This window comes from Pinus tabuliformis, chromosome 8 (assembly GCF_031772625.1).
Source record: "Pinus tabuliformis cultivar Carrire ecotype Pingquan chromosome 8, CPIR1, whole genome shotgun sequence".
NCBI lineage: Eukaryota > Viridiplantae > Streptophyta > Pinopsida > Pinales > Pinaceae > Pinus > Pinus tabuliformis.
In genome coordinates this window covers 1,844,451,941-1,844,465,814 of record NC_142294.1, presented here as the reverse complement: position 1 = coordinate 1,844,465,814, position 13,874 = coordinate 1,844,451,941, and the positions used below count along the sequence as shown (strand labels likewise).

Here is a 13,874-nt window from a genome sequence, read left to right as displayed (position 1 = left end):
CTTCATCATGATGCTTTCTTTTGCTTTGATGAAATTCCTTTTTAAGCTGGCAAGCTCTTCATCCCTTTCTTGTACTTGAAGCTTGATGAGGTCAAATTTCTTCCTTGTTTGATCTTGGTCACCAACTAGTGCTATCTTCTTAAGTTCCTCATTTTCCTTTTTCAAATTGTTAATCTCTTCCATGGCAGTCATAAGTTGAGCGAGGAGTTCTTCTACAAAATCTTTTTCATTCTCTTCATCTTCTAGGTCTGCTTTAGCCGTGATGTCATCATTCTCATGTTCAGCTTCTATGATGGGTTCTGGATTTCCTTCTAGATTTCCATCATTTTCTTGACTGATGGTCATGGTCAGTGCTCCTTTTGAGTGAAGGTCATGAAGTTTGTCCCATATACCCTTTGCTGATGAATATTTTCCTAGATTGTTCTTTACAGAATCAGGTAGCCCATTCAAGATTGCCTTCATTGCTTTTGCATTGTACTCCTTGGATTCTCTATCCATCCTGCTATCATCAATCACTGATTTCCAGATTTCAATGCCTTGAGTCTGTAAGAAATTCCTCATTCTTGCTTCCCATATATTAAAGTTCCCATTGAGCCTTGGAGCCTCCTCAAATTGATTGTCTTCTATCTTAGTAGTAGAGGGAGACACATCCTTAGGAGGATTGGAGACTTTCTTCCTTGACTTCGCCATTTGTGTTCTAAAGATCAACCTTCAAGCTGTTAGGCTTTGAATGAAGGTACTGGCTCTGATACCAATTGTTGGAAATACTGGGGGGGGGTGAATCAGTGTTTCTTTTTCCGACTATTGTTTTACCAGTTAAAACATTTATATTCAGAACACAAGATGAACAACAAGAATAAATGCTTTTATTCATATAATCTTTGCAGTAAAATAGATACAATATATAAGTGGTTGCAATCAGTTGCCAAGCACCAACTTGGACTTTTGTGAGGCTCCAACCTCCAGAGCTCCAACTCTATTTCGCCAAGGCAACAATCTTGGACTTAGGAGCACCAACTCCCAAGGACTTCAATCCTTCCAGTTCCTAAGACACCAGTCCCAAGGACACCAATCCTTCTTACTTCTAAGGCACTAATCCAAAGGACTCCAATCCTTCTTACTTCTGAGGCACTAGCCCCAAGGACTCCAGTCCTACTTATTTCTGAAGCACCAGCCCCAAGGGTTCCAACCCAATCTTGTCAAGGCACATTTGATAGTAATGTTGTGCTCTCAGAACTCTTCATTACTGAGTTCTGTCTGTTTACAGCTTCACTGTAGTCTCCATGCTACAACATCAATGACAACCAATCTTCTCATGAAGGAGTCTTTACAACTCTTCATACTGTCCACACAGAGTCTCCAATAGCCTTTGTGCTCTCTGATAATGTCTTCACACAGCTTTAGTCAGTCCACTGTTAGCTGCACTAAGCTCTGTATAAAGAACAACTTTTTGTTCAATCATCTGTTCTAATGTCATAGTGAATGCTTCAGCATGACTGCTTCTCTGCTAATTACTCCTCCCTTCAAACAATTTTAGACAAGACTATATTCACTACATCACAGAGTTATTCTTCACACTCCATTGTATACCTGATTTATTCATCATAGGTTTGAGTCTTTCACAGGGTGATATGATCAGCAGAGATGCTCATCCTTTGAGTGCCTCCTTTTCTGTTGGTCCTTCGACCCTTTCCTATTTTGCTGTACCCTCACACTACCTCTGTTTCCTCCAGCTTATTTCAACAACACAACAACACACTGTTCTCTGTTTTTCCTATTTTTATGCATTCCTCATACCTCTGTCTGTCAGTTTCCTCTTTTCATTGGCTCTTAGGCTTCCTCCTCGGCCTCTGTAGTTTCCTCTGCATCGCTTGATCCTTCGGCTTCCCTCCTTGGTCGTTGTGGCTTCCTCTGTCTCTTTGTGCTCACCAACACTCCTGAGACACATTGATTCAACGGCGAGAACCGAATAACACGTGGGGAACACATATTCCAAGTTAAAATGTAACAACGCTCCTTGTTTTCATCATCATGGACATACTCAGGACTTTACAGTGTAACGGACATGCCACGTCCCAATCGCAATCACCATCGGCTTTAGTTCAGCCTCCTGAACTATCAGAATTGTTATCATATGCATTTTTGCCTTCACACCGCACGCAAGGCCAATATTCAAATACACAGGAAATATGAGAAAAACCACGAGCGAAGCGCTAAGGGCGGACTTCAAAAAATATTATACCCGCATCTATACTGTATCGGGTCTGCCTTGTAATCGCAATCGGCAGTCGCCAATGGCGATGGCCGATGGCCGATGGACGCAATATATATATATATTCACTGTGTTACAATCAGACCATCGGGTCCGCGGCAAATATCGCAATTGGCACTTTCGAAATGGCAAGGCTTTAAGCTCTTGCGATATGGCGGATGTGATATGTCATTAAACCAGAGCACAATGTTACAACGGGTCCGCGTATATATATATATATATATATATATGTTGCAATTTGCAAGTGTTTAACGTGGCGAGGCTTAAGGCCCGTATACATAACAATATATATTGAATACTACCTAGACTTCACCTGTTTATATACCCAGACATATATGTCGTCGGGTCCGCATATATGTATCGCAATCGAGGGTTTGGGGTGATGGCACATAGCCGAACCGCTGATTTCCACTGTCGCCGATATTTATGTATATGCCCGCTCCGATAGTGTATTCCGCGCACACATATATAAACTCTGCCTTTCCGCTCTGATAGTGTATTGCATATATGTATGGTTTTTGCCGTCGATAGTGTATATGGCCTATATATATATGTTTATGTCGTCGATAGTGCAAATGCATATATATATAAGTCTGCGCCTCCGATAGTGTAAATGCACATATATACATGAGTCTGCGCCTCCGATAGTGTAAATGCATGTATATATACTATATAGCTCTATTTTTCTCTCTGCTTCCTCTGATAGCTTTGTTTGCTCCGTTTGCTCCTTTGTTTGCTCTGTTTGCTCCTCTGTATACCATTTGCTCCTCCGATATATTCTTCTATGGCATATATATATGACATATATATATGGCTCCTCCTATAGCTCCGATTGTGGCTCCTCTTGCTCCAATGTGGCTCCTCTGGCTTGGCAATGTCTTTCAAAGTCCTCCTCTGATACCTTCATACCTTGATGGCTTCTGCCTTTTCCGATATGCCTCTCTTGCTCTGATATTCTACAATATGCCTCTCTTGTTGACTCCTCCGTTAATAGACTCTTGCTTATGGCTTGGCTATCTTGATGGCCTTGCTCCTGTCTCTTCATGGATCTGCTTTGCTTCCCCTTGGCTTCATATCATCATCTAGTATCTAGAATATTGCCATATTGACATCAATGACAACCTAGGTCAACAGTTGGACCTTTTTAGGATGACGCAGGGAGGAGAGAGGGAAACACTAGCCCTAGGAGCGCTGAATCCGCGCTTGGGATGCCTGAAAAATAAATCCCTTGCTTCATAAATTTCTTTTCTCTTCCAGATCTGAGTTTGGCTACAAATTTTTCAATGCGTAGCCCTACAAAAATTTCTAGAGACTAGATCTTACCCTCAAGGGCCTAGATCTACCTCTACTTCAACCTCTTCTCTTGATTCAACCCGCAAAAATGAAAATAAACACCCAAACGCCAAATATATACAAAAATTTTAAAACCCCCAAAACCCAAGTTAGCAAAAATAATTTACAAACTTAGTTTACAAAATTATTTACAAAATTCACAAATATACAAGGGTTTTGAAAATCAAAATTTTTTAGAATATTATTTTTTATGGTTATTTTCTTTGATAAATGGCTAAAAAAACTTTAGAAACCCCATGCACACTATAGCCTTAGCAAAGATTTAATCCACCACACAAATATTTGGGATCCAAGCAAAATGGTTCCTAGCCGAGTTTGTGAACTTGGAGGCCAAGGATTGAAGTACCTGCAAACACTATGTATTTATCTCAAGACAATATGTTAATCCTATGGCAAATCAAATCAGCTAACATTAGCCCAAAACTATCAATAGCATGATTTTATCTCCATCTAATGAAAAATAGATCTCACCATTATTTAGCACAACATAGGAAAGCCCCTAGTTAGTACATACAACAAATGAATGAACATCGAACACCTTGAATTGCACCCCAAAGTCTTTATTGTGATAGAAAAAATAGTTCCAAACTGGACATATGTTTACATAAAAGATTCAGCAGCAAATTCCTAGCAAGAAATCAGATTTCTAGAAACTCAAACGACTCTCGAATTTATAGCTAAATCCTCCGAGTGGAAAAATAACTGCTAGTTTCTTTGATCCTTGTCAAAATAATCTCGGTCGTCGAAGAATACTTGATCATCTTTTAATCTTAGCTGTTGAATTTTTATTTTTTGATGAATTTTCGAATTTATCATTTAATTCTATTTTTATTAGCTCGAAATTAATTATTTTGAGTTAATTTCCTCAAAAATTTGACTTTGACTTAACCACTAAGGTCCAAGGGTCCAAATTTTCTTGAAATATACAATATTCCCTTCGTGGAGGACCTTCAAAAATTAATTCTTTTAAGACCCATGGATTTTTCCACTTGAGGAATTAATTTTCCTAGAACAATTTAATTTGACTCTAATTAATTAATTTTTTGGCTTAGCATTTAATTTTATTTTGACAGAAAAATTATTTAATTGACAGTTGAGGGGATTTAATGATTTCTCCACCCTCTAATATTTTAACCATGGTGTCTAAGTATGAAGTACCATGCATTAAAATATTTTTGTACATAATATTTACAATATCAACCTTCAAAGGGGGGATACCTGTTCGGCGCAAACCCTCAAAAGACATACCCAATTTGAGACACAATATGATTTAGTAGACGAAGTGATTTGTAATAAAATAATTTAGTCAACTAGTTTAAATCAGTGAAGATAATATTGGCGATATATCGCTGAATATCGGAAATATCGCGATATTTTTGGCTCCTGAAAATATCGCGATATTTCCGAGATATCGGCGATATCTCGGCAAAATATCACAGGACGATATAAAATATCGCCGAGCGTGTTTTTCTGCGGCTAGAAAAAGGAAAAATCGTTTTTTTCTTTATTTTTGTTTCTGAATGTTGGAGAAGGAAGGGGAAGTGTTTTGTGGTGGTTGTCAAGGAGGGTTTGAGGATCAAACAACAATTATTACCACCAACTAAGATTTTTTTGGGATCAAAGATTGAAGAATAGTGAGACAAACTTCATTTCTTCCATTAATAGGTATGTTCTTAAAAACCCTTATGTTAATGATTTTTTCATAGATTTAGGGTTATGCTTGCTTGCCTCTTTGCCTACCAACATTTTGTTTCTTTGTTTTTTTCCATTTGCTATGATTTTCATGCCCATGAACCAATGCAAGGGTTTTCTCCATATTTGGACTGCAAGCTTCAATTTTTTTCAACTTTCTTATGCACCCTCTTATTGCCAATTTTCATTCACATTGCAAAATGCAAATAATGTAGTAAATTTTTTTGAATGAGGTGGTTATTACTTGTTATTTTTTGTGTTGGGGGGTTTAATGCCAATTTTTTGTTTTTTTTGTGCCCTAGGTTTGAATTAGTTCACTACAAATATCAAATATGCCAAAAGCCTTGGACCCATTTTGGGAGTATGGGGAGGCTGTTGGTGGGGCAAATCAGACATATATATCATGCAACTTGTGTGGGACCAAAATGTCAGGAGGGGTTACACGATTGAAACACCATCTAGCTAGACTCTCTGCACATGATGCAAATGTAATGCCTTGTATGGTTTCTAGTGCAGAGGCTATACAAAAAGCTCATGAAACAATTGCTGAACAAGACAGAAAGAAAGCTACTAGGGAGAGGCCAATGGTCTCAGATAGATAGTTGCTAGTTTTATTTGTTTTACAACTTTTGCTACATATAAGTTTATAACTTATGATGATGAAATACTTTTAAAGTTTTATTAATATATATGTGATGTTATTTTGTTTGAGTCCTTGATTGGATAATTATCAGGGATCAGCAGGATATGTGATGTTATTTTGTTTGAGTCCTTGATTGGACAATTATCAGGGCTCAGCAAGATTTGGTATCGCCTTTGAAGTTTGATGTATCATTTCTATTTGACATCATATATATCAGTGCTTTCTTCATATTTATGTACCAATGTGTTTAGTTCATGTGGTTATTGCTTTATATGTTTAGAAATCTAAAAAAAATGAATATATTATGCATTTTTTATGCTTGCCGATCTTTGCCGATATTTTCGCCGATATTGCCGATAAGATATTTTCTGGACCCTCGCTGATATTTTGCTGATACCGATATTTTCAACACTGGTTTAAATTATTTTCAAATCACTTTTACATAAGACTCAACTATAACACTAGGACTCACCTAAGACTTTGACAAAGAATTCCATCCTAGCTTTGGGGTGAGTTTGGAGGGAAAAACTCTGCCGACCATCCGTGTTTAGAAGCAAAAATGAGTCAGTTAGATGAAAAGCCTCCTAGGATGAAACTTTCCGCCAAAATAATAGGCTTACCTAGGTCGTTACATACATTTCCATTACATAACTTGAAAAATGGGTTTACAATGACACATAGATTGCGGACAGATGATCCGATCTTGTTGAAAAAATTTGGCACGTCCACTTCCTTGGAACTTTGACAAACACTGTGCAACAGAGTCAAAGGAATATTGAGTTTAGCAGGGATGTGACTTTTGATGAAGATGCCACCCTTGGAAAAGCAAGGGATATTCCTCCTCTTGTTGAAAAGAAGGATGATGACATGGAGCTACTAGAAGATCCTTCTATTACCGAGACGGATAAGTAAGTTGTTGATGATCCCATGGAGCCTCCTCCATGTGATCCCCTTGCCAGGATGAGACCCCTTTGGCTTCGTGATACATTATAGGATGCCTAAAGACATGCCGCTGCCAGACGAACCTTTAGAGAAAGTAAGCAGTCATGCCAATACGAGGGATACCAATGGTCTCATAATGGACCTTGGGATATGCAGGATTATCAAATTGTTGAAGAATTTATGCATTAGATGCTTTATTCAAAATTTCCTCAGATTTCTGAACAGCTCTTTTCATGCCCTTAGCAGCTTATGTGAGAACGAGCTCTGCTCCAAAAGCTCTTAGCAGGACTCGCCATTCCAGACTCATAGATGCCGGCATAATTAGTGTAAGTATATGACCCTTAGCTGCAGCAACGAATGCTAGACCAATCCTTGTATTCACCTTCCTTCTAGTCCCTCAATGCCAAACATAATGTTCTTAATCCCAACTGTGTGTAATACTCAACTGCCTCCACCACAGGCCTTACTTTTTACTTGCTACGAATGCATGGAAAGATTGCTTCAAATGCTCCTTTGGAAAGGGGCATTATTCTTCCATTCTGGCAATCCTTAACAACCACTGACATGCGTTTCCTATCAGAAGTGAATTCCAGTGTATCTAAAATCTCATACTGCAGAACCAAGCCACTAAAATTTGTATTAAGAAAAAATTGTGTTTTACTGGTAAGAATCATATGCAGGCAAGAAGCAGCATTGACAAGGGCCTCCTCATCTTGGGACTGTGATTTATAGGATATTGAAATTTGAATCACTAGCACACTTAAGAGGCACAGTTGTATTACAAATCGCAATAACTGTGAGAAATTTAACTTCCGGAGCTTTGTTTGCAATAGCATGAGCCAAATCAGATTATTCTTATCATTCTTATCAATTGTATGACCCAAAAATCAAAATGTATCCAGACTGCCCTGTTCACAAAAATGCCCATGATTTTTTTATTTTTTTTTACAGATACCTCTGCTAAAATGGTGGTAGCAGTTCCTAAATTATCAAGATTGATGTGTCAGATTTGGCACCTGCATACATTCCCTTTCTTAAACAATGTGCTTACAGGTTGACATGTTAAGGTTCACTTGTTTAATTTCTAGCATTCGTGGATGATTTGATAATCGGTGAAATCATAACACTTTAAAAGCAAATCTGTAATACTTGGGCCCTGTTTCGTTAAATCTAGACCATGGCATTTCAACAGTAGTGGCTAATGGAAATGTTGCAAAGCATCTCCACATAGCGCTGTTGAGAAGTGTTCCTTGATCTGAACCAACAACATTCAGCACTAAACAAAGAGGGGCACTATTTCCTTTAGAGGGATAGGTTAACGGTTCAATTCTGAGCTTAACATTGGGTGACGACAACATTTCAAATGGTGACATATTTATTCATTCTGCTATGGAGATTCATCTAAATTTTGGGAAACAGGAGACTAACTTAATCGTCATTTGTGGATGGTTTGTAGATAATTCAGTCATCATCATAAATATTTTCAGCACTTATGTTTGATGTCAGGTTGAAATCTTAGCATTTAGAATCTTCATGAATGTTTGATAAGCGAACTCTCTCTTTAAACAAACATGATTCACGAGAGTTTGTCTAACTTCTAAAGTGGTTTGGCAAAATCTATCTGCTTTATTTGATTTTTTATTGCTAAACCTTGTCATATAGGCTTTCAAGACTCTTCATCTACAATGATCATAGCTCTATTGACCTTTAGGGATACCCCTCTTAGGTTAGGAAAAATATCTTCTTAGCCTTAATGTGAGGGAAAAGTTACAGAGGTGATAGTGGGTGGCTTGTCTAGTAGTTGCTTCTAGTCTCTCCCACAAATGTTAGGAATTTTCCATTAGTGAGAGTTTGAGTAGTAACAAGTCACACAGTATTATGTTTTATATATAGGACAAAGCAGCCAAACTATGAAGAGTGCCATTTATCAAATTTCAAATGCTTTAATGTACTTTTAAATGAAGTTCTTTAATTCAATTCACAATGTCTACCTAGAAGGAATGCACTATAAATAGCCATCTAAGTAATAAATATATGCTTTCAAGGATGAATTCTTATGATATTAGAGATGTATCCCAAGCAAGAAACTTACTTTAAAAGTTATCTTCCAGCTTATAAAATTTAACACATTAACTTAGTGAAAGTTTTTACTGATTGGTATTATTGCTATCAAAACTGTGGTTTTGTGAATACAAATGTGGTGCACATGTCTTTATTTAGTGAAAAATATTTTGAATATATATGGTCTTTTTATCTTGTCAAGTCCTTAAATACAAGATGCATTCAAGATTGTGATGTGCCTTTCTTCTATCAGATTGAAACATTCTATTATAAACTGTGGCAGGGCTTTTGACAGGCTTAGTTGTTGACTCAGGAGATGGAGTTACGAATATTGTGAGTTTTTCTGATATTTTACAGTATAACCTTTTCTCAATATTGGCCTTTTGATGTATGTTTTAAGCAGCAGTGTTCCAATCCCAACTTACTGTAGTGGCAAATAAAGGGCAGTCGATTTAGTTGTTTCTTACAGTCATGAATGTAAAATAAAAACATGATGCAATATTCTTGTTTATAGACATATCCACGGTTCAAGGACCGGATTTTTCAATTTCCTAGCTAGTATTTTAAACTTTAAGCCTACATTGTACAAAAGATATGGGGATACACAGATCTTATTAAGGTTTAATGTCTAATATTATTCTCTTGGAAAGACAAATCAAGCTTGGCACACCATAGGATCTTGAAGAAGTAGCACCTAAAGTTAAGCCATATTAGCTATGTTACATGCAAAAGTTTGCGATTGGAAATTAATGATAATCATTATGAATATAATATAAACTCAGTTAGTTACCCCTCATATTGTATGAGGCCTTGTACTAGGTTGAAGACCCTGCCCAAGCAGATTGCATTTGAAGGATTTTGGTTTCGATCTAATGTGTTGGTGCATTGTATATTTTTTTATGAATTATCACCTTGGTGGCATCATTAGTCTATGTGTTGGAGGCTTGCATGTTTCATCTTGAGGAGCACTGGCCTTGATGAGGGTCTTACGTTAATGTTTACTCATTTGTTGAGCCCTAGCATACACATATAGAGGGAAACCTAACAACTAAGTATTTTCTTGAAGTATTATGGCTAATTATGTGACTTTGCTATTCATTGAAGTGGTACATTGGTTTGCTTGGCAAACGGATTTTTAATAAAACAAAAAAGATGCAATGGAAAACACACACAAAAAGACAAGGATTTTATCTGGGAAACCCAAAATTGGGAAAACTAGCGAGCTTTTTCAATGTAATTCTTTTATATTGTGTTACAATACGTGGTACATTGGTTTGCTCGGCAAATGGTTTTTTAATAAAACAAAAAGGATGCAATGGAAAACACACACAAAAGACAAGGATTTTACCTGGGAAACCCAAAATTGGGAAAACTAGCGAGCTTTTTCAATGTAATTCTTTTATATTGTGTTACAATATAACATATATATCCTGCAGCATCCATAAACCACCAATCCAATTACCTTGGATTATAATACAACCACAGTTACTCAACCAAAACTACAAAACCATGGGCAAAGACACCATGTGCCATAGAATTGCTTTCAACAAAAATCACACATTGTACAACATGTGGGAATAGTCGTGTAAATAATATAACACATACTCAACGCAAATAATGCTCCAAATGAAGGTCCATGGTCATGCCTTCAGTCCAGGAACTCCAAAAAGTATGGAAGATGCTTCTAGAACTCAAAATCTGGGTCATCCAGTCAAGTGATGTCAAAATATTATGCAATTAATCCTCATTCCAGTTTATTTATTCTTCAAGTCAATGCTTCAAGGCAAGTCCATATCATCCAAGACTTCTCAAGAGTATGCCACCTCATCCTAGTCATCAAATGCTGGAATAATGCTCCACAGCTGCCATGTGTGCAAATTGCACCCCCCACATCAGCTCATAAAGTGACCAATAAGGATAGTGCCCAATGATGTTAAATGTGGCATGCATAGGAGTTGTCCAAGTTGTGAGAAAATGTAACTAGGTTTGGTCTTCATAATTGTATTTGTACTTGTATCAATGTAAATTTTATGAAAAAGAAAAGAAAAGGGAAAAAGAAAAAATATTATTATTATTATTATTTTTCTAGATAAGCATGTTCTTCATGCTTCTAGGGCTTCTTGAGTCAATAAGAGATTTTGTCATGAGTCAAAGTCCCTTTCGGGCAATTTGTAATCAAAAGGAAATATTATTTTTGTGTCTAGAAGAGTCTATTTGACCCCCAAGACCAAGTCGGCCCTGCCAAGAGAAGTCAGCCTAGAGGAGGCCTAATTCGACCACATGAAAGGCTATAAAAGGAAGAGACTCGGCCTCATTTGGCTAGATTTACTCACAAGTTCGATCTCCAAGCAAGAGAAGTAGAAAAGAAGTGCGAAGGTGAAGAAGGAAGGAGAAAGGCAAGCAAGAAGAAGATCTTTCTGACTTTGTCATCTTTTGTTGACATGTGCGAAGTGTTGAAGTTTCTAAGTTTACTTAGTTAGAAACCCTCCATGCACTTTATCTGATTTATTCCTACCTACTTGTTATTTTCCTTAACAAGTTATTTACAATATAAATACTGAAAATAAACACTAGTGCATGCTCAACATATTACAGATCAACAACTAAAAGAAATAGAAATAAACACACCATATGACACCATTATTTTTGGACTAATGTCCTCGGAAAAACCCAATGTGGGAAAACTGGTGCAACTATCTGAGGGTTTTCTTATTAAGCAATATCATAGTACAATCCGGGTGCCGAAACTAACCTATCCAATAGAGAATTTCCTTGGCAGTAATACCTCTCAATTTTTGACAAATCTCTTGGCTGAAACCCCGGATAATCCTTTTGACAGCTACTCAACACCAATCTGCCCTAGAAACCCCAGCGTCAGCCTCTCTCTGGACTGTGTTAGCCCCTCTCTGCCTCACATTGGCCCTGCGTCACCCCGGATGGGTCTGCGTCAGCCCTGGGAGGCCCTGCGTCAGCCCTCTGGCCCTCTGCGTCAGCAACGTTGGCCTCTCTGAGGCTCTGCGCAGCTCCTGACTGCCTCTACATGGCCCTACGTGAGCCTTGGCTAGTTCTGTGTCACTCTCCTTGGCTACTACGCTGCTCCCCCGACACTATCTCTACCTCTCTGTCTCTCTGTACTCAAATGCCCCTCAGCTGCATTTCCTGATCACTAATTCTATCTCTTAGCGAACCTCACTCTAGAGAATAGAATGACTGATCACTCTGGTGTGTTCTCCAAGTGACCCTCAAGCCTCCTCTTATACTTTTCTTGTTGACATCTCAACGACCGAGATTAAGTCTCTAATCAACGGCTAAAATTAGATCTGACTTGATCCATGTCTTTTGGACCATTCTAACACAGATTCATATTAATACACATTAATATTTTATTTTACCTAAGTTTAGACTTAGGGACTCCATTAAAAATATTAATTATTTTAATATCTCCTGATCTATTTAGAATCTGCCCAAACCCTTTCTGGGTATTGGAGATCTCATGTGCCCCAACCTCTCCACCAAATTTTGTGGCTAGAGCACATCCAATGCTACCCTAAATCAACACTCACTCTTAGCAAGGACTGTGCTCTATTAATACTCCTCACTGAGTTAATACCATAAGCAGACCAACCTATCCTCTTACTAAATTCCTAGCCCAAAAGCTCAAACCTCTTATTGGTTGCATTGATTCTTTTGCGAAAGACTCTGCCTCCTTTATTCAAGAGTGGAAAGATATCAAGTTAGATCTTGGAGATTTACTAGTGAGATTTGATGTCGTCTCCTTATACACCAGAATCCCCATCCAAGAAGCCATTGATATCATTAATCGTATCACTGATAAAGACACTGCCAAGTTGGTTGGCCTTTGCCTCACCTCTACATTCTTTAGTTTCCAAGGAGAGTTCTATGAACAAACTTGTGGTGTTGCGATGGGCTCCCCTCTCTCCCCCATTGTCGCAAACTTGTTCATGGAAGATTTTGAGACCAAGGCCCTTGCTTCCGCCAAATTCCGTCCTAAAAAATGGAAGAGGTTCGTCGATGACACTTGTGTCATTTGGCCTCATGGTCGAGAGAAACTGGATCTGTTTCTCAAGCACCTAAATTCTCAATCTGATTCCATCAAGTTCACCATGGAAGTTGAGGAGAATGGTCGCCTTCCCTTTCTTGACATACTCCTATCTAGGAGGGAGGATGGTTCCATCTGTCACCAAGTTTTTCGAAAGAAGACCCACACAGAACAGTACCTCCATGCCAATTCTCATCATTTCCCTGCTCAGAAAATCAGGGTTCTCAGCACTCTCACTACCCGTGCTCTAAGAATCTCCAATGATGACCACCTTGATCAGGAGAAATCTCATCTTCTTGAGGTTTTTGAAAATAATGGGTACAACAGATCGCAGAGCCTCAATGCCTTCCACAAAGCTAGCAAAGAGTTGAGGGTTAAACACGCCCTTGCTGATCCTATCTCTAAGGTTTTTCTCCCATATATCCAAGGAACCTCTGACAGGATTGCCCATATTCTCAAGAAGAATAATGTCTCCTCTTCCTTCAAACCTCTCAAGACCATTAAGAATTCTCTTAGATCGATTAAGGACCCCATTGACCCAAAGGACTCAAAAGGGGTCTACCTCGTTCCTTGCTCCTGTGGTATCCCCTACATTGGTGAAACTGGTAGGTCTATTAAGCAAAGGATCAGTGAGCATGCTGTTGACATCAGACACAATCGCTCCCACACTTCTGCCCTTGCAGAACATGCTGAGAAATCAAAACACCATGTCTGCATTGAAGAATCAAAGGTCATTGCTAAAATTGGTCATTTCCATCACCGGAAACTCAGGGAAGCAATTGAGATTGAGAGGCATCCCAAGAACCTCAATAGGGATGATGGCTGGAAATTAAGTAAAAGCTGGGTTCCAA

General features: G+C 38.3%; 1 protein-coding gene across 1 annotated transcript in view; it reads left to right on the top strand.

The window, feature by feature from the left end:
- LOC149243636 (actin-related protein 2-like) overlaps positions 1 to 13,874 on the top strand; it is a 570,582-nt gene that overhangs the window by 234,831 nt on the left and 321,877 nt on the right. Inside the window, exon 8 of the mRNA XM_089367841.1 lies at positions 9,247 to 9,296. Coding sequence (XP_089223967.1) covers positions 9,247 to 9,296 — 50 coding nt within the window. The remainder of the gene's footprint in view (positions 1 to 9,246; positions 9,297 to 13,874) is intronic.